Source organism: Nanorana parkeri, unplaced genomic scaffold (assembly GCF_000935625.1).
Source record: "Nanorana parkeri isolate BGI_ZX_2015 unplaced genomic scaffold, ASM93562v1 scaffold1216, whole genome shotgun sequence".
Lineage (NCBI taxonomy): Eukaryota > Metazoa > Chordata > Amphibia > Anura > Dicroglossidae > Nanorana > Nanorana parkeri.
Window position 1 is genome coordinate 61,941 of NW_017307484.1, and position 21,977 is coordinate 83,917.

At 40.7% G+C, this 21,977-nt stretch overlaps 1 protein-coding gene across 1 annotated transcript in view; it reads left to right on the forward strand.

The window, feature by feature from the left end:
• The window catches only part of NEMP1 (nuclear envelope integral membrane protein 1), a 22,281-nt gene extending 4,398 nt beyond the window's left edge, over window positions 1-17,883 (forward strand). Inside the window, exons 6-9 of the mRNA XM_018568607.1 lie at window positions 402-516; window positions 1,173-1,398; window positions 6,402-6,575; window positions 17,434-17,883. Of these exons, the coding sequence (XP_018424109.1) occupies window positions 402-516; window positions 1,173-1,398; window positions 6,402-6,575; window positions 17,434-17,629 (711 nt within the window). The 3' untranslated portion in view covers window positions 17,630-17,883. The remainder of the gene's footprint in view (window positions 1-401; window positions 517-1,172; window positions 1,399-6,401; window positions 6,576-17,433) is intronic.
• The last annotated feature ends 4,094 nt before the right edge of the window (window positions 17,884-21,977 follow it).

Sequence of the window (21,977 nt, forward strand, 5' to 3'; positions counted from 1 at the left end):
AGAATGCTGTATGTTGTGCATGCCTTATGCAGATCTTTTGTATGCGAAAGTCTATGGCCACCAACAGAAAAAAAAATCTGCAAAGGTATTTGACAATGAATAGTGCATCTTAAAATGATCCGTAGTGTTTCTGCAGTTGCAGTAATATATGTTACCAGCAGATAGGGGTTAAGCTTCAGTATTGAACTGGAAATCTGTCTACAGAACCATTGTGAATTACTTGTTAGCTAGCTGTAGGAAGTTTCTGGAACATCAATAGGACATTGCAGACTTCCAAAAACAAATAAAAACATATATATGTTACGGTATTATACAGTAGGTTTGTTTTTTCAGCTGTCTGTACCTCTTAAGTTTAAAGGGGTGAAAACGCAAACATTTATTCTCATTGTTTCCTATTTCAGAAAAGTTCATTCTATATGTTACTGGTTGGCGGTTGGTCATTTTCTCTTTACATCATCCAGCTGGTGGTTAAAAACTTCCAGGGAATCTGCACAGAATATTGGCAGTATATGTTAGGTACGTAAGCGTTTCGTGTGATGCACGTGGTCATGCCAAAGAGTATACATTATATTTCCCACATTTAAAAGCTGATATTTTTTGGTAGCTCTAGGCAGGTTGAGTCACTGGAGCTACTGCTTGTGCAAACAATCTTGGTGTGTCAGCCCCAGGATTGTGTATATACTACTTTTAACCATCTTTACATTGACAATGGTGTCACATGCTTCCTTCTGGCTTTTCATTTTAATCCTTTGGATAACCTCGGCTACCCTGACGCTCTGTTTTTGCCAGCCAGGAACAATAAGTGGAAGCCTTGTGCAAGCTACTAGTACCAATTTGGAACTTACACAGTCAGTACACATGCCACATACTCTTTCTCCCCACCCCTCCATATCTTTAAGTTTCCAGGTATTTCCCTTCGCAAGAGTGAAGGGACCAGGAGAAAGCACAACTGGAGAGGTCAGCAGTTGAAGTAAAACTAAACCCTAGAGTGAAAATCATTAAAAAAATTAAGTTAAGCTACTATACATTTATGTGAAGTATATCTATAGCCATTTGTTTTAATTTTGCATCACACAGGAAAGGGTTAAAGCCCCTGCCTGGTTGTTTTCAAGCTTTTGTAGTGTTCTAATATGATTGTGCCAGTAATAATTTCCCCTTTTTTTTTTTAATAGGCTACCTGTGCATTGTGGGTTTTGTCAGCTTTGCTGTCTGTTATAGATATGGCCCACTTGAAAACGAGCGCAGTATTAATCTGCTGAATTGGACGCTGCAAGTGATTGGTTTGCTCTTAATGTATGTTGGTGTCCAAGTGCGTCATGTTGCACTGTCTATGATGGCGATTGCTTTCTGCACGAAACAGATCGAGTACCCCGTGCACTGGGCACACATTCTTTACAGGTTTGTTTCTAAATATTCCCTTGTAAGTAAAATGGGCTACACTAGTCTACAAGGAGAAAGCCTCGGGAAATGAGAAGTTGCTACATTTTTTTCAGAATTGGGTCATTAACAAAATAAAAGTCCTGAGTAATAATTGGCTCCAATTTCCAAATACTGCTTCAGGTCAAAATGGCATCAAAATAATTCAAAATTACGAGGGAGATGTGCGATTATGCTCCATAACTTTTCTGGTAAATGTGATGTCGCATTGAGAATGGTGCCACACCAATCATTATAAATGTATCCTTTAATTGATACCAATAACATAACTGGGTGGGCTAAAGTTTGGGTCCGCTGACATCGACGGCACCAGATCAGCTGCATCCTGCTCATCGGTTTTATCATCCGAGTAGGATTCTGGTGGATCTGGAAAAGGCAGGTCCTCACCATGAGGTACAGGACAGAGTGCGGATGGAATATTTGGATAGTCCACTTATTCTTTCTTGAAATCCCTTTCTGCAATTGGGGGAACCATGCAAAAATAGCAGTCGCTACTACGATTCCCTCCACACCATTGGGACTGCGAAAGGCATGGACTTTTTCTTGTTTAGCCAATGATGCAGATAAGTTGCGCATGCAATGCAACAATAATGAGGGGCCCAACTCTTGTCCTGATCCCCTATTTTGCATCAAAATATAGGTGGTATGCATTTTTTTTTACCACTGCCATAACATTGCACTTTTGAGATGCAAATGTAACCTTGCCACAAATGTAGCAGAAGTTATCTGCGTTGTTTACACCGTTTTGAGGCATCTTTGCTTCTGAGTGAAAATATAACACAACTGTTCCTTTGGAAATGTTCGGCAATGACACTTTCACAAGTCACCAGATGTAACTGTATGAAAAACATAAAAAAACCTCATGTAAAAAACTCCTATAAAACAATCTCAAATATATCAATCAAAGTGATATATAACAAAGTGAGTCCAAAGGTGGTTCAAAGTGAGTTCAAAAATCCATGATTAAACGTGAATCCAAAAAACGTGAATCCCCCAAAAAAAGCTAATTTGTGGGTCAAAAATGATTGAGAATTTCCAGTGTATATCCCAAATCCCACACCGAAGTGTCCACGTCAAAGTCCCCTCTGGGATGCGCACTCACCAGACCAAGATGTTTATATGCAGAAAGAGATGACAGTTGGTAATCCTACAGCCGTCCCGTTCTCATCGCATGGATCAGTATTTCAGCACGAAAATATAAAAGGGACAAGAACTCATAGTGTAGTTAAATAAACGTTTTATACGTTTATTTAATGTAGTTTAATATAACGTTTATTTAACTACACTATGAGGAGTTCTTGTCCCTTTTTATATTTTCGTGCTGAAATACTGATCCATGCGATGAGAACGGGACGGCTGTAGGATTACCAACTGTCATCTCTTTCTGCATATAAACATCTTGGTCTGGTAAGTGCGCATCCCAGAGGGGACTTTGACGTGGACACTTCGGTGTGGGATTTGGGATATACACTGGAAATTCTCAATCATTTTTGACCCACAAATTAGCTTTTTTTTGGGGGTTCACGTTGTTTTTTGGATTCACCTTTAATCATGGATTTTTGAACTCACTTTGAACCACCTTTGGACTCACTTTGTTATATATCACTTTGATATATTTGAGATTGTTTTATATGAGTTTTTTACATGAGGTTTTTTTATATGTTTTCTCATATATCTGATGCACTACTGTTTTGGTTCAGCAATTTAATTGATTATTTTAATTTTATGCACATTGGCACTAGTTGAGATCTATGTTCACAAGTTTTTTTATGTTTATAGTTTTGCCAACACTGATTTAACTCCGATTTAACTTTGACCCCGAGCGCTGCACACCCAGCTACACACAATAAAAGAACAATAAATTACAGTTGGGTATTAATCAAAGTGAAGATAAATGTATACACTTCCACGTGGTACCATTTTCATTGTTTCAATGTCTACCTATTTTGTCGACGGTACGAGGCATCATGATCATCAGACACCTCCCTCCCTTTGTAGGCAAATATACTCACCTGAGTATAAATCTTTATTGTGAAATACCTTGGAAAACTTTAGCCAACCAACCAGCACCTTTTTTTTATCACCTGTTTTTTCTAATTCATCTAATCAAACTATGTAAGAATTAACACATATTTTATCTCGAGGTCGATCATTTCCCAAAATTTCTAGACCAGTGCTATTAATCAGTGGGACAAGCCTAGTTGAATAGTTTAAAGGATATCTAGAAGCCAAGGTCAGATGGCTTCCCTAAAGTCTGAACCTTCAAAACAATGGCAGTCCCCATATTTCTACCTTCACCAATGTACTTTTAAACTGTCTCTACTTCTCAGTTATGTTGCTGCCTAGAGCCCTTTTTCGTTTACCTGGTTAAAATCGTCTCAGCTTTTCTTCCTACTGTCTGATGGCTCCATGGAAGCTGTGAAAGTTATAACAAGTTATATGTGCCTAGCATGTGTTGGGCCAAGAAGGGGGAAGTTTAAGTAAATTACTGTCCAAAAACATTTAAAGGTGCAAATCCTCTTTAAAGTGTATGTATGGCCTTGCACAGTAGACGGTTATCACCCCTGGAATTCTCCAGCTTCTCCCTGAGATATTGCTGTTATAGAGACCAGTCATAACTCTAGCTTGTTTATGGTTAGGTGACCAGTCTTCTACCTGCCCCAGTTCCCAACTTTTTCCAGTCAGCACTGACAAGCTATACTTCAGTGCTGCTGTGTATAGAGTATAGGGCTGCAACCAACTAATCGATAATGAGAATAGTTATCAACTATTCTCATTATCGATTAGTTGGTTGGATCCCCTATCTCTCTCCTCCATGCTAGGAGAAGGGCACAGCAAGAAGCAGGTGGGTGCAACAGCCAGCCTGCAATTGGCTATTGCAATTTGAAATGGCCAATAGCAATCTGACTATTGCACCAACACACTACCTGCTGTATTTACAATTCAGCTACTGTCTGCAGAATCTTACCACTGGCAGCTGCCATTCCCTGGCTGAAGCTATTCTGCTTACAATAAAACTATATAAAAAAAAAAAAATTATAAAAGGTGGGGAAAAATTTTATCTTCCGTTTTTGGCCTGACAAATTCAGCTGCGGGAGGTGCATTGCCATTCATTTCAATGGCACTGCAAACGCGCCTCCCAGCCACAGTGTGATCGCATTGGAACGCACAGTAAAAATGTTTTTACAATGCCCTGCGTTCCCGTGCAGTGCGATTGCAAAAAATTGTGCATGCAGTTTTATTCAGAAGTAAACTTTGTAACACTGCATTTGTGTATTTTATTTTAAATTCAGGATGTTGGGTTTTTTATCCAATTTTTTTTTTTTGTTTCGGCCAACTAATCTATTATGCAAATCATTAGTTGCAGCTCTAATAAAGTACCTGCAGCAAAGGATAGCCAGTCTTTCCCCACCCCACTTCCCAACTTTCTCCAGCAAGCATTGACATCAATACATCATTGGTGATTTTTGTATAGACAAAACCTGCAGCAAAAGACAGCCTATCTTTTCTCAACCTGCATAACTGATTTCCAAGGGTCTGCCCAGAGCACTACCCAGCATACTTCCCCATACCAAGCAAAGCACCAAAGATTGTTAGGGCTTCATGTGCAAATGAGGGTAAAAAAAAAAAAAAACCCTTGGCCAGCTATACATTCTATGCAGGAAGATCAGACATTATGTATTTTATATTGCTTGGTGTTCAGCCATAAAGTACAACTGAAAGCAACTTTTTTTTTTTTTTAGGTGGAGTAAGGCAGCATTATAACCCAAGGACATTTTTTGCCATCGATGTCCTGTTGGGATGATTTCTGTCCAATAGGCACAACAGGAAGTGAGGGAAATCCCTGGTGGAGGGTCACCAAAATGACTTCTCATTGGGAGATTTCTCTTCTATTCCTTTCTCTTCTATTCCTGTGAAAACTCATAATTTGGTGTTCACTTTCAGTGATAACGGTCATCCGACATATGGTGGGGGTGAATCTCTGTAACTGGAACACAGACAGCAATAACAACCTGGCAAGTGTTCTAATCCCTCTCTACTCTATCCAGACTAAAAAGGAAAAAAAAAGTTCAGGCTTCAGTTGTACTTTAAGGCCCCATTCACACTGAGCGATTTATCGGGCGGTAATTCCCGCGATATCGCTCTCCAAAGCATCTCAATGGGGCTCTGTCCGTTGCGGTCGCGGGTGGTGCGTCGCTACAGCAGGACACTTTTTTGGAGCAGATTTTGCCGCAATTCTAGCTTGCTCAATGCAAGCATTTGCGTGATATCGCGTGACAAACGCACGATTTGCAAATCGCTCAGAAGGGAATAAAAAGGGAATTTATTTATTATGGTCCTGGCTTTTTTTTTTTATTTTTTTTTTTTGTTCGGCAAATATGAAAACCTGCATGTGGCACTTTCGCGCGCATGTTTTTAGTGCATCTGCAGTAACATATATTTTTCTTGAATGAATTTCCACCCACACACCCCTCCTTCCTTTTTTTGATTTTTCTTCTGCACGAACAAGGAGGCATGACTCCAATGTTTATGTAGTTTTGAGTATATGTGAATGCACAAGTATATAGAGATGTGTTAATTAAGTTTATATTCTATAGTGACCACAGTGGTAAATATATGTATATATTTTTAAAAGTTATTTACCTATTCATGATATTTTATTTAGCGGTCATGTGATCACACAGAAGCTATTCATGTATTCCTGCGGCTCTCCGTATGTGTATGCTGTGTTCCAGAAGGCTGCAGTTTGATATAGAGGCTTCAGCTCGGAATCACTGCCAATTAAAGGGGCGCTGGGCAAATGGCGGGTAAATAGACTACGGAAGATGCATACTAGGTACCTACAGAAGCTATGGACCCTGTAGTGCAAACTCAGCATGCAAGCAGAGATCTGTATAATTTAGGTAAAATAGATTTTAGGTTTGTAAAATTGTTCAATTTTTTTTTTTTTTTTTATATTCCAGAAAGGTGTTTCAATCCAGAGGGAAGCCCAGCCCACCACGCCTTCTGACAGAGGAAGAGTACAGGAAACAAGGAGAGCTGGAGACGAGGAGAGCATTAGAAGACTTGCGGGAATACTGCACTAGTCCAGACTCTCAAGCATGGAGGATTGTGTCGCGCATCCAGTCACCAAAGAGGTAATTTACGTTTTTGGGGTTTTTAATTTCTGAATGATTTGATTATTGCCTTTCATGTGGTTCATATGAGTGCCACCTAGAGGTTTCACGTGGGCTGTAAATACCAAGAAATACACACAAACCAACAACAAAAACCAGAAACCATTGCTACCTTGATAAGGTCATTTTTGTTTGTTTAGGATTTTTCAGAGTTGGTCCTGAAATGTGAATTTTAATCCCCAAAAAATATAAATTATTTATTCCCTTCCCTTCAGGACTCGAATTGAAACTTTTGGCCAAAGTGTTTTCCTTTTTATAGTTAGTAAGGTAAATTGGAAAAGTTGGAACCCCTGCCCGATTTTTTTTTTTTATTGCGGTCTGTGCGTCTGATAGCAGGTGAGCAGAAAGGCCCCCAATGTGACCCACAAGACCAAGAGTAAGACCACATTACATCTCTGGTAATAATTCTAAAACTGAGCCTCAGTGGCTGCAATAAGGCTGCCAGCATTAGTGACAGCCATGGTCTAGCACAAAGGCTTGGAGTTCCTACAGAGTGTTCAGTAAGAGCAGCATGATATTTCAGTGCTATGATGTCACCTGTGAGCTCGATCTGGAAGCCTTACATTGGGCTCGTTTAGTTTTGTCCTGTCTGTAGCAGCAGATCACTAAAGTAGCTATCTGTCTTGCTGTTAACAGCTTGCAATGAAACACTATAGAGCTCCTTACAAAAAACAAGTACAAATGATAAATGATTGAACAGGCCATTTTTAAAAACATTTGACTATCTCACCTCTTATTAAAGGAGAACTATGGGGTTAAGGCTTTTCCCCATAGTTCTCCTTAGGGTAACTGGAGGACACAAACTAGCGTCCTCCCCTTACCCTAAGCTCAGTATACCGCGAGCTGTAGCTCGCGGTATACTGAGACGCCGCAGCTGACAATTGTGCCGGGATCCGCCCAGCTGCGTGAGTGAAAGCTGGTTCTGCCTATCTAGAGGCAGAGCCATCTGTACCTGCCCCCGTCTGTTCCGCCAGTCAGCGCTGGCGGATCGGAGCGGGGAATCCAGCTCTTCCCATGTCACGGCAGAGAGCCGTGACAGGATAGAGAGGTGAGCGAACGCCGGTATGTGTTCGCTCACCTCCCGATCTACTGAGCCGACCTGTGACAGTCTCATTGTCACAGGTCGGCTAGAACTATGAGGTGAGTGAAAAGCACACACCTCATAGTTCTCTTTTAATCCCCAGGTTAGATTTTTTACATTGTTTTTTACTGCTTGAACATCAACAGACAAGCACAGTAGTGTCATTTGTAAATTTAGCAATAGTGTAGGTAGGTCCTCTTTCGGCATTGTTTGTACAAACCTTATTTAGATTTACCTTCAACAGGAACCTTTTCTACCAACTTTAAGGCAGGTCTGTGTATGCATGCCCCTGCATTTCTTTGTTTGGTTTAAAGCCCAGTTCAGTTTAAATGGTTTTTCCAGTTTTGGATAGAGTGAGGAAGATCTAGAATTAAGAGGATAAATCTCATTTGGAACAAAGACAGCAGTTATATTTTCACAGAGGTTCCACTGTGCATTTTAGTTTTTTTTTGGGGTGTTTGTTTGTTTTACCTAGTTTCCCCCTAACCACCTAAGTGCTGCACACCTGGTATTATGCTTTCCATCAGTTGCAGTCAACTAGTTCACTAAAGGGGAGGTACTAGGAGAGTAAAATGTACTTTTCCCAATACTTGGAGCTATCGTGTAACACTGCAGCTGTCACAAGCCAGCTCTATAGATCGAAAGCTGGTCAATTACGAACTGCTGATCGCTCAGCTCAGGCTTCTCCATGCAGAGATCGGTGACCGTCAGTCATTGCCCCCGCAGGGATTCCCCCATCCCTTTATATTCATTCAAAGCTTACTAGAGGGATGGACAGCAGAGGGGCTGGCTCTAGAGAGGCAGAGCCAGCTGTCAATCAGGCAGCAGGGTGGATCCCGACAATATTGTCAAGATCCTTCCTGGATGCCACGCAGCTCAAAACCTAAAGTAAAACTTTTATATGTAGTAGAGTTTTTGGGAGTGCGTGGTTCTGTAGCTGTAGGTTGGAAGGTGTGGCAGCCTCTGTTATTAAATGAGTGCAAGATTGATGCTTAGGCTGCCCATAGACATTGGTTAACATTGTAAAGACACGGGGATGATGGTTGCTGGAAACATCTAGAAAAGTTGGAATGTTTTGCCTGTTTTTTCATTGGTTGATAGAATTTATTGGCATGTTTTATTTTTTCCAGCTTTAGGAAATTGAGTAATTGTACAAGGTGCATTTCCTGTGCATTTTTTATACTATGTGGCACCATTGCATAAATTAGCAAATTAATAATCTTTTCAGCAAGAACGATTGTTACTGTTTTCAAATGACTATCTGGCGAGCACTGTCTAAAGCAGCGGTTCTCAACCTGTGGGTCGCGACCCAAAAGTGGGTCGCAACTTACTGTTGAGGGGGTCGCAGCATCCACTTCTGCTGCGCCAGGTGAGAGGCTCCTCAGCCGCCTCCTAGCGCAGCAGTGTCAGTCAGCGGGAGGACAGCAGAGGCTGTGAATATAAAAGTGCCGCTATACACACTCCCTGGCCGCTGCAGCGACATCTAGTGGCCGGGGCTTTTCTATTCCCAGCCGCTGCTGTTCTTCTGCCTCCCATACAATGTGAGCTCTGCAGGAGGCGGGCGTCTAAGCAGTGCTGGGGCTGAGAAGGCTGCATGGAGACAGAGCAGGTAGCAGGGGCTGGGGAGGGCTTGTATTCTTTTGAGTGTGCTTCTATTTTTGGTCCCAAGTCCGGCGCCTTACTAATTCTGGAGTCCAGCGCGCTCTGTTTATGGGTCACCACAACTTGGCAAATGTTACCAAGGGGTCCCGGCCCTAGTAAGGTTGAGAACAACTGGTCTAAAGTAACCTGAGATTTTTTTTTTTTTTGCTAGTTCTGGAGACCACGTTAGGAGGAACTTCATATGATTGCACTCATCTTCTGTATTGCTCACTTTTACTTTATGGCCAAACTTACATGGGTATTACCATCATAAATCTTTATGCCTGCTCTTCTGCATTGACTGTTTGAAGAGCACGCCACATATTCGCACAGGTCCCAAACTCGATGGAACAGAAATGCAATTTTGTACAATTTTGTTCTGCTGATTTGCAGAGGTGCAAACTAGGCAGTGTGTCCTTCAGTAAACTCCATTCATTACAGAGGTGAATGGAGATCCACTGCAATCGCTGATGGCTGTCAGTCAGCACAGGTAAGGGGGGTATGAAGATCGGGGATCACCATGGCATGAAAAAGCAACCTTACAGATTGCAAACTCTCTAAAAGCTGAATTGCTCACTCATACCTAGGTCTTTTAACATCTTCCATTTGTATACACACATTCATAAGTTTTGACTTTGTTAAAAACATTTTCAACAGCTTTGTAAGGGCTTGTTCACAAGCAGTGCGTTCAAGCTTGGTTAGTAGCTGTAACGCAGTGGCTTGCATAATTAAACCTCTCTGCGTTCTGGGCCTTAGGGGGCATGGTGGTGCTATTCAAGTAAATGGCACCGTAGCCACGCCTCCCACAGTGCGATGCAAAAAAGCTTGTCAAAATATTTCTGGCCTATACTGATTAACAAAAAACAAGATTTGTGTTTGTTTTTAAGACTATACCAATAAAAAGCGCACACACACACACACACACACACACACACACACACACACACACACACACCTCTTTGCTGTATACAAGTTGAGTTATGAACTTTGGTGGCAGCCCCTTTATATGCAGGTGTGTTCAGGCTTTTTATAGTATAAAGAAATACTTGGAGCCCAAATAATATTTTTATTGTGCGTTGTTTACTTTGTTACATATTAATGTTGTAATATTGCTGAATTAGACCCATTGTTTTAGAGAGATAGACTGAGGATACATTTTCAGTTGTGCCTAGGGAAATATCTTCCCATACAAACTCAGTTGGCAGCGCTCATTATACAGTATGTGTTTGCCCCATCTGAACAGGATCAATCTATTGATTGTCCCCCATTTAATCATGACCTGCTTGCCCATGTTCAGTGGCACTATATTCACCTGTAATAAGCATTACGATGCAGTGACCATGGGTTACACACATTGAAAAAGGGGGAAACTTCTACAACTGCCAACCGGGTAGACCTCGGGGTTTCCACTTGTGTATATTACTCCTTATGGTTATGGAAAGTCATATTGTCACCCTTTCATTACCCTGATTTCTTACCACTTATTAGAGCAGTCATTTTAGGGGGATGACTGGGGTTTGTAGGTTGTGACCGGGAATTCATGCTACTTCTGGTGTAGAATTTCCAGGGGAAAATGTGCCGCTCCTGCCCTATGACTCTTGTAGGAGTTTGGGTGAATAGGGATCTAATGATCATGCTGTAGTTCAGAGGCTTGTGTTTAGCTATTATTGTGATTTAGATCCCTGTATTTGATAGGGATGGAGATAATTATTTGTTTATATCCTTTGTCCTCTTTGGTGGTTGCAGTTTATTGTGGAAGTAGTTTATTTCCACACTCAGTGCCTACTATACTAGAGGCGAGTATATAAGCTAGGGATCGTATGTGCGCTTACTTTTGCCCCTTTTCACCTGATGTATACTTTGTAACAGCTTTGTTACCAGTAGCAGCTCTGCCCCCACTCGATGTGGGTATGACAGCTGATGCCCCCAGTGTGTCCCCACACCAAACAACAAGTGAAGCAAATGGCAAACACACTCATCAGTCTATAACGAGCTAAAGTAAGGTGCGCATGGAAGGGCTTTACACAATACAAAAACTTCCAACACACTAACCAGCTAGCCTGCAAAAAAAGCGTACACTGTCTCACAACTTGAGCTATAACCTGGCAAGCTTGGTTGTAAGCATAAGATAAGATGTCATGCCAATTTTTGCATATACAGTATATTACACTTTGCCTTCGAAATCAGAAAAACAATCCCTTTTTTTTTTTTTCCTCCTAATTTCTTTGCTTAGGGTTTCATGTATAAAATGTCGGGCATATGAAGCCCCTAGTGTTGCTTTCTTTTGGTGATTATGCTAATTACAATATGATTCTACAGTGATTGGAGATAACTCTGAAGTACCTTTCTGATTGGATATAATGTTGTTTTTTTAGGCGGGCCCTAACAATACACAGTTTTATTAAACCTGAAGCAGCTTGTGCAGTTTGTATGTTTAGATTGTAAGGTGTATGGCCAGCTTCAATATAAAATATGGAAAACGGATTACGTGATGACCAAAAAGTAATTGTTACAATTAATAATTGGGTATAAAATTGTAAGCTAATAAGCTTATAATGTTCAGTATAACTAGGATATGTAAAACTTTTCTATAAAGGATGCTTCATAATTTGTGTATCCTTTAAAATAATACATATGTCGGATATATATATAAAATAAAAATGGACATCTATATCGGGTAGGAAACCTCAGCACTCCAGCTGTGGGGAACTACAAATGCCCCCTTGGCTCTGGGAGATCCACATTTTTTGGGTATAGATGCCAGCCACATCCAGACAACTATCATTTTTATACATTAACAATTAAGCTGTAGCTCATTGTCCATATGCCAGGGCTTTGCAGGGGTCAATAGCCTTTGCTATTAACGCAGTGATTTAAATTGGGTTTGTCATAAGCAAAGCATGCTAATCTGGCCCTTGATATGCAGAGTAATTATTTGGTCAAGTCAGAGCAGACGCTCTAGTGTTTGGAAATATTGAACAATCAGTTTGACGCAAGAAAAATAGGCTTTTGTGATATGTTGTGCAAGTCTTTGTATCCTCCATGTTGGGATAGAGCAGAGGCGTCTGATTTTTGGTATAGGTGGCTTATTAAGCGAATAGCTTGTTGTGGGTCATCATAAGAGAATCGTGTGTTTCAGAACTTTTATGTGTTTTGCATGTGAGCATCCGTTCTGCTTCTGTAAGACAGAACAATAGGTAAAACACATCAAAAGGCCACACAGCCAGTGAGCCACAGTTGACATGTTTACATTAAAAGGCCTATAGAACCAGTGTTGCCCTTGACAGATCCAGAATGAACAAAGTACACCACAAGCGCCAGTAGCATGTGTCAAAGATAAAAGGAGGGGAGGGAAACTTCAATGTTCAGTGTAATACACTTTCGAGTCTCTGTTTTATCTATGTCATGACTGGAGCATGCCCTTGGGGGTTTTTTTGTGGCTAGTATATTCAGCTTTGTATCTGTAGTGGACAGTTCAGTGGCATTTGAGCAGGGTTGGGCTCTTGGCTTTCTAACGTTTTGTTATTGTTAAAAGTTTAACAGTAGCTCAATATTTTTCAGGTGCCATGGCAGTGGTACTGCAGTAAGCCTTCTCATAGCAAGTATATATGACCCTTAGTTTGGATAATATTGTTGGGGGGAGCACCCAAAAGGCTCCTCGCAAAGTTTTTAAAGTGTCACTAAACTCAGGAGTTGAGCATTCCAGTACCTTAACTATTAACAAAACATTGTATATCACTCAGCTGTAGAGCCTCAAATCATCTCTGAATTGGTGCTGACACTGTCCTTCCTTCTGCAGTGTGGCTACTTTTGTTTCTCATGGTCCTTTCCCAAGGCTCAAATTCAGAGATGATTTGCGGATCTACAGCTGAGTGATACACAAATAAGATACATTTTTGTTAATAGGATACTTTAAATGCATTTTTAAGGTTTAACGCCTGAGTTTAGTGCCCCTTTAATGTCAGAGCTGGTCATGATGGTGTACTGGAATTCTTTTTCATTGCTGAGAATACTTTTACTACTACCCTGTGCTTTATTGGGGAAAACCAAAGCTTTTTGGATGTTTTGGACTTAGTAGTGTTACATTGTGGTGTTAAACATTTTTTTTTTGTAGCATCCCTTTATCTTTTAGAAATGCCTTTCGCAAGGCTCAAGCACTGTCACATGATGGAAGGGGTGACATAACTGCTCCCTCTTAGCTCTGACACCAGGCAGCACCAAATGTTTTAACGGTAAAGGCATTTTCAGATCAAATGCAGGTGCTGCTGTCAATTTCTGTTACAAATAAATAATTTGGGGTGTACAAAATGACCCATATATCTTCCCTTCTTGTTCTTATGATTGGCTCATTGCTTTTCACAGAAGTTACACTGAAATACAAGTATAATCTCAGACATCCCCTTTTAGCAGGAGTTTAATTTTTGGCAAGTTGCTCTCTAAGTCTTGTCCACTTCTAAAAAGATGCATCTCTAACCCTGAGGTGCTCCTATTAAAGGCACTCAGTGAAACAGCAGCTCTTTCAGAAAAAATGACCTCTATGTGGTTTGCAATAAACTATTATGAACAATGCCACGCATTGCAGTAAAACTGGGTGTCATTGCAATTTAGTGGCACCGCAACGCACGGCACGGTGTGAAGCCAACCACAGGGGCAACTCTAATTTCAGTTTTGCCTAATGCTACAACACCACTGGAAGTGGATAAAAAAATAAGTAATAAAAAAATTGCTCACCACCTTTCCATGTTTCAGTTTGTTCATTATTGCAGGTGAAACATGTGTATACTTTAAATAATTTCCCTGATTATTTGACAGAATCAAGTATTTGCCATCTCGTATTTAGAAGGTGTGAGTGGTAGTTCTGAGTGGCACTTTTTATTTCGTTCTGCTTTGAGGGTTATTTAAATTTCTTTAATCTGATAGCAGTGCTTTTATTTTGAATTTAAAAAAAACAAACAAATCTTATTGCTTGCTAGGTATCCCTACACTGAAAATCCAAGAGCCATGATCTACTCTGGCAGGAAAGAGAGAAGCGGAAGGGAGAACATGGTACTTACTTTCTTGTACATTTATCCACTTATTTGTATATACCAGTATATTGCACCTTATATTTTTGTTTGGGAGCACGCTATGAGAGATCAAAGGACTTTTACCCATTTGATATGTGCTTGTAGTTCTGGGGCTTGTGTTTTAAGCAAATCTGAAATGGTAAAAACTCTCCTACATAATTATTGGCTGCACACTATAGGCACCTTTTTCAGGTGCCTGTGTATCATGTCCTTTCCTCCATCCAGTTACTCAGGGAGCAAATACACAAGTATTAATCCAGCTTCTACGAAGTCTTATTGGCCCATCACAGTGGCAGGCAGCCCATACAATAGTGAGGCTAAGAAATGGGTGGCATGCACCTCTTGACTAGGGAAACTTGGTCATTATACTGTATATGTACCAGGTCAACATTGGATTTGGGTGCACACAAGGAACAATGAAATGGTATGTAACACATAATGTGTAAGCACCTGGAAGTGACCACAATGTGCTGCAAAGCAGTTGTGTGAAACTTCCCCCTGCGTTTTGGGGCGGGAGGGGGCGTGGCGGTTTGCCATGCGTTCGATCCACGCCCCCTCCTGCCCCAAAGCGCGGGAGGAAGTTTCACAGCGATCGCGGTGCATTCCAGCAGCTACCGCTCTGGCTGGAACGCACACGCTTTAGGTGTGAACAAGCCCGCTAACTCTTCCACATCATGTAGTGAACTGACTGCTGTTGGTGCATGTCACTGTCGCAAAGAGTTCTACTCTCAAAAAGCTGTTGTCATGAAGCATAATCCTGTGGGCTCAGGTTAGCAGAATTGTTGTGTTTTGTTAAATGTTGAACTTGAGCAACAAAAAGAGAATAAGCGCAAGAAGAAAATGTATGGTCTGATGTACTAGACATAACCTTTTATACTCTTTTTCACCACCCAAAAAATTCAGAGTAATGTCATACAAATTAAACTGAAGCTAAACCTGAACCTAAATGGTCATTTGATGTGAACAGTGATATAAGTGACAATTTAGTAAATTTGCTCCTAATTTTGAGCACATCTGTAAATGGCAATAGCTATTTGGGGAGATGAACATGTAAATGATACTTTCTTTCATGTGTACCTACCACATAAATGTCCCGGTTTGAGCAGCTACAAGGTACTGGTTAGTTGCTGCATCTGTGTTCATAGTCTCATACCCATAGTAATATATAAAGGGAAATTGAGTCCAGCCTTGGATCCAGGTGCTATTTTTACCAGGCTTTGAAGTAAAGAAGTATGGGCACATAGGTGAATATAACATACTACGTCCACCCACTGATCCCGTCTTTGATTGGATATGTTAAATTTGCTGTTTACTGGAAGACCTATTTTTAAGCTACAACTGGGATGTAAATGTTTTAGATGGAAAATGAAAACTGCTATTTGCTAAATGTACATTTTTCTAAGGTAGCATTTTAATATTTTAAATTCATGTTTTGTTGCGTTCCAAACAGCTGTGTTGTACCTGTCTGGCTGCACTGTGAACCACAGTATGTTGGTCTATTTCTGTGACCACATGCTTTCATATGCAATAATGGATTTGTGAGCAAGTCACTTTTTGTGTGTGGTGTATTTTACTGGATACTTTAACCACTTGCCGTCCGCCCGTTGTAAAAAAACGGACGGACGGCACTGCTGCATTGGCGGGTTGCCGTCGCCAGACGTCATTTTTTTTCTGCTTGCGCGCGCCCCCTAGCGGGCACGCACGGGCAGAAAAGAACCGACCAATGCAAACACCCGCTACCGGGTGTTTCACATATAGACGCTCGGCGGCTCCATAGCCTGCCGATCGTCTATGTGCTCGTTTCCACCACCCCGCGGCCGCCGGTTTAAACCCCCCCGACCCCTCACCTTGAATCCCGGGATCCGCTTCCCCATCTGCGGCCCGGTACCGGCTCGGAGGGTGTCAGGAGGAAGAGGACGGGAGATCAGCTCCTTGCTGATCTCCGTCCGGGCTGTGAATGCAGAAGTGATGTGTATTACATCACTTCCGCATTCACCTGTCAGTCATCTGGCTGCTATAGCCAGAGAAAAGAAGCTGATGAAGCAGATCTCTGCTTCATCAGCTTCCTTTTGGGGTCCACAGGTGACATTAGGGGTCCTAGAGACCCCTAATGTCTCCATAAAGAGGACCTGTCAGTGTGCCTTTGCTATTATATAGGGGGATTGTTATCCCCCTATATAATAGCAATAACAATAAGTGCAAAAATAAAAGTAACATGTAAAATAAAAGTCTCATATAAAAAAAGGGGGGAAAAAACCACCCAAAATGTTTAACTCCCCCACCCCCACGTTTACGCGCCTATAAACGTAAATACGCATCCTGTGCCCCAGCGCGGAAAAATTCCAATTGCGCTACACATGTTGCATATCGCTGCGAACGTCGCAGTGAGAGCAATCATTTTAGGGCCATAAACCACTGATAACACTAAACTGATGAGCGGTAACAGCTTTTAAAGCGTCGCATATGGCCAATTTTGGGTATTATCGTTTTTTGAGGTTTCGCGCGTGCACGCAATTTTAAGGTTTGACATGTTTGGTGTCTTTTTACCCGACGTGACCCCGTCTTTTATATTTTACCAAAAAATTGGGTAATAATAAATGTTTTATCATTTAATATAGGGGAAACTTTTTTTAATTTCGGTAATTTTTCCTTAATATAGTAAAAAAATAAAAACCCCAGTGGTGATTAAATACCACCAAAAGAAAGCTCTATCTGTCCTCAAAGGGTATAAAATTAATTTCAGTACAGCGCTGCATGACGGAATAAATGTCAGTCAAAGTACCGCACGCTGAATACTGAAAAATGACCTGTATGTGAAGGGGGTTTAACACCGCGGATGTCAACTGGTTAATATACGGTATTACAGTATGCGGTTATGGAGATACATTGGCTGTGGTGCAGGCTCCATAGTGAATTTCAAATAAGCTTTTAGTTGCAGTGGAGAATATTAAACAAAAAATCCATTTGATGTTTCCGTTTTTAGTATTTTTGTGTTTTTAATGCACATATTCTTCCTCCCCGTTGTGTACAGGTTCGCTGACTTCGTGGAGGGTTCATCTCATCTGTCACCAAATGAAGTCTCTATACACGAACATGAATATGGTCTTGGTGGCTCTTTCTTGGAAGATGAGTTGTTTGGGGAGGGAAGTGACATGAATACGGACGATAATGATGACGAACTGGACAATGGAATTCAACAACGCTTGTTGAGGTCACCTCATAGTTGAGGTTCCTTGGACTTCCTCTTTCATAAAAGCAATAAAAATCATATTGGAGCCATATTTGGACTCTTGGAAAGTCACTGGTTGAAAACTGCTCTGGAGCTTCTTACCCTTGTGACCTTTAAAGACTTGTCACCAGAACTAGGTTTAAATTCCTCAAATTTGCTCGGTGCTGTTTTCCTTCAGCTCTAGATTCTGCACTTTGTGCTACTATGCAAAATGGCAAGCCTGCTGGATATACTGCACAACATATGGGTACATGTACAGTTACAATTTTAACTATATTTGTAGATACCACAACAGATCAGTCTCTGCATTGCAAAGGTATCTATTGTAATTTATTTTTTGTTTTGTTTGTTTTTTCTTCCTTTTAAGGCCTATACACACCCATGCTTTCCATTTCCCCCACAAACCATTTTTTTTTTAAATTAAGAATCTATCAAAACGCATGTCTGAGCACATTAATGTCAACACATGTTGGGGTGCACTTTGTATTGAATACCAACGCACATCACTGTGTGTCGAAGTGTGACTTAGTGTGACTTAACTCATGCGCTTTGATATGTCAATCCAGCCTTCTAGAATTATTCCTAACAAGCTTTTTTGTTTTGGACAGAGCGGGAAAGGTTCGGAAACAGTCTTTGGCATTGAGTACATTTCCCCTCACAATGTTGCCAGTGGGACAGGAAGTACAGGGAAAATTGCTAGACAATAAAAATGTGATGACAGTGTTAATCTTCTCCCACTGTAATGTGAAAATTGTTTCTGTTGCTACCACATGCCTGGTACAGAGTTTTCACTTGTTGTCCTGTTAACATTGTTGGTCAGAAAGGAAGTGAAGGAGAATCATCCCTGGGGGACCCAGACAGCAATGAAAACCTGACAGGGGTTCTAATCATTCCCAACTCTATCCAAAATTACAAAAACAATCACTTTATTAACCAAAGATGGCCTGGGCTAATGATGAGCTCAGTTTTGTTTGTCAAAATTTAGGCTTTTAAAATGTATGTTCTGGAGAGTTTTCCCAGATGTATTTTTTTTTTTTCATATAGCAAATATGTTAATGTTGTATTAAAGAAAATCTTGGTGCCAGAGAACTTGTGATAGGGATATCTGAATTCCAAGCCTACCTCAGTGCCCGAGGAATAATGGGGCCCTTTTATATATAGTAATGCGCAGGTGTCATTTGCAGTATACACAGCAACTGTGCTGACACATCACTAATTAAGTGTTATTCTGTATTCCAATACTTTTTGTAAAACCATAAATACAGTAAGTGTGTGTGTGTGTGTGTGTGTGTGTGTGTGTGTGTGTGTGTGTGTGTGCTCCACCTCTACACCCCACTATCAGCCCATATAGGCCACAACCTTTTTTTTTAAAATAAGTATTTGATGCAAGCAGTGTCAGAGGCCATTTACAAAATATTTTGGGGTAAATTATGAAACTAGTGCAGACTGAAATGCGGGCTGGTAATATACATTACTAAAACTATTCGATTTTGCTAATTTTACCTCACAAGGTCTAATTCCCTGGACCTTGGTAACTAATGCCCCGAGAATGGTGCTTATTTAAGTCTTTTATATTGCTATCACTGTAAGCACATCAATCTGTACGTCTTGGTTTTACCTCGTGAACTAGTGAAACAGCGGGACTTTTTTGCACTATTAAATGCCATGCACTTTGCTCAGCTTTCATCCTCCCACTTGCTTTAGACATATCTTGTGTTTTAACCTAGGAATATTAAATAGTGTAAATAAGATCAAGATTAGTTAACGTGGAACAATGTGACTATCCCCAGTGTTCACCTCCAGCAGTGAAAGGTTCTCACTTTGGCCATTCCTCTTCAGCCATTGGGCAGCCACGGATGATGTCGCTCTTGGAGTTGCGTTGTCCTGCAATCTACATTATCTGCATCTTACAGATGTTCCACAGGCAGTGTATGCAAGACCAATTTTAATAACGTGCTAGCAAAGTAGTTTTGATTTTTTTTTTTTTTTTTTTTTTCTGCAAAAAATACTTTTACCAAATAACTCTACCGTTTTATAATTTTTTTTTAAAGTTTAGCCTCGCTCAGTTTACCTTGAATCTCTGCAGTGCATGTGATTGATGAATGAGACGTATATACCCAAATTTCAAAACGCATAATAAAACATTCACTGCAGATGAATCAACCACTGTAATTTAAAACGCATGCACCATATAAAGCTATAGTGTATTTGCTGAATATCGCAGGCACTGTTTTATAAATATGACCTTTTAGTGTTCATTTGCTTATAGCAAAACTTCACAATTGTGTAGCTTGAAAACTATAAAACCTCATTATTGTCAGACCTGATTGCCAGACCTGATTCAGCGCTCAGTAGAAGGTTCCTAGCTGTCGGAGGGCTGCAGTGTAAACGTTTATTCTTGGCAACCAATCAGAATTCACTTTACTGGAGCCAGAACTGCCCAAGAAGAATTGTAATTTGCCGCTGTAGGTTGAAGACTATACGTGTAGTGCTTTTCTTTGAACACTCTTGAGTAAATCTGGCAGACTTCATTTATATATCCTATATGGTAGCCATTGCTAAATATGTTGCTTACAATGTTTTTATTTAACTGTGATGTCTGCAACGTACAGCAGTAGAACCGCTTTTGTATATGGACATGGGTAGGACCGCAAGCTAAGTCAGGCAGAAATATTCTTTTTGGTGTCTGGGTATATAATAATCTTTGGCAGCCAGTGTGAAAACTGACTTTCCTGGGGCATTCTCTGTTTGTTGGTGCCTCCTTATCTATCGTACAGGATTTTTTTTTCTTCAGGTGGACTGGGCTGACGCATTCTTGATGCGAGGCATTGTACAAGCAACAAAAGTTGATGGTTATCGGGGGATTTTTATGGGGTTAAATTGTGACTTCAAAGCGGTATCATTTTTGCAAACAGGCTGATGTATAATCAATCGAATCATTTTGAGATTCAAGACTTCTAGACAATTGAAGGCTGACTTGAGGTGACTTACCCTAAATGTATGGTATATACTATATCAGTAAATCTATATTGCAACTGACTGACTTCTTTTTTTCTTATATTTACACTGCAAAGATATCCATAGGCAATACTGCTGAATATAATTTAATTTTTTCAGTATGCTTTCACGTTGCAACATTTTGTGTTTATAAAATATATATATTTTTTATTAAAAATGTTTGTTATATTTGCTGCTCAGGTGTCTTTCTTTCATACTTGGGGTGGTTAGGCTATGGTATAAAACTTGGTGCAATGTTAAATCTCTGTATAAAAATACATCATAATCTATGGCCTCTTTCAGGGGTGTCCCCAAAATGATTCAGTCTGAGGCGGTATCTCATTGGGGGAGGGGGCAGCAGCACTGCCAAAGAACTGCAAACTCACCCTGCTGACAGAACGGTAAATATGTAGATAAGGAAGCGATGTCTTCTGCAGTGAGTGGCCTGTCTGTATATAAAAAAAAAAGAAATAAAAATGCAAGTCCCCTGAAATGAAAAAGTTGCCATTCTTTTCTATCTGGTGCCCCATATCTCCTACCTTTCTTCTATTCCAGTGCTGCAGCCTTTGTAAGATTTTTCAGCATTTGTTTCTTGCATGATTTTGATCAAGACAAATGCTGTTTGAGCTAGTTTCTACACCGTGGATGTTGCTCTTGGCTGCAAAGTTTCTCTTTTAGAGCAGCATTTTGCTTGTAGGCTTTCCTTTTAGTCATCTCCATTTTGGGTACAGCTCTGCGGTTGTGGACGTGTCACCAGGTCGAGCTTGGATTGGAGTACTTCTAGTCCTAATACGCCTAATCAGGTAAGCGAGCCCTGCAGTGGACGTTTTTCCTGTCTGGTTCTAGTGACCCCACCAGGTATCCTTGTGGACAGGTCTGATCAACTTACTGTTTTCTGGTGTCACTGCACCAGTATGGAGTGGTTGTCTTGACACTTATGTCTATTTCAATTTGATGTGGGGTTTTTTTTTTTTTTGCACCTTCTTTTTTTTTTTTTTTCCTGTCAATCTCTCTGCCTTACGGTGGTTCCTGTGGGGTGCCCCCAACTTCTAAGATAGGAAGTTTAAGGCTTTGCCGTTTTGTCCTTCCTAGACTGACTGGTGTACCCCTGTGGACCTGTTGTCTGGTTATATTTTGAGCTATCTTAAGGGTGGGAAACCTCCCAGTGTTTCCCTTGTTTATTTTTTTTGTTACTGGTATGTTCTTCCAAATTTGGTAGCTCTAGGCTCTGCTTCCTTTTACTCAAAACTTCTGCTTGTGCGGACTCCTTTTTTGCCGATCACTCTTATCCTGGTGTGAGCATCAAGATGATACTCTGTGATCTCCACTGGGTCATAAGCAGTGCCTCC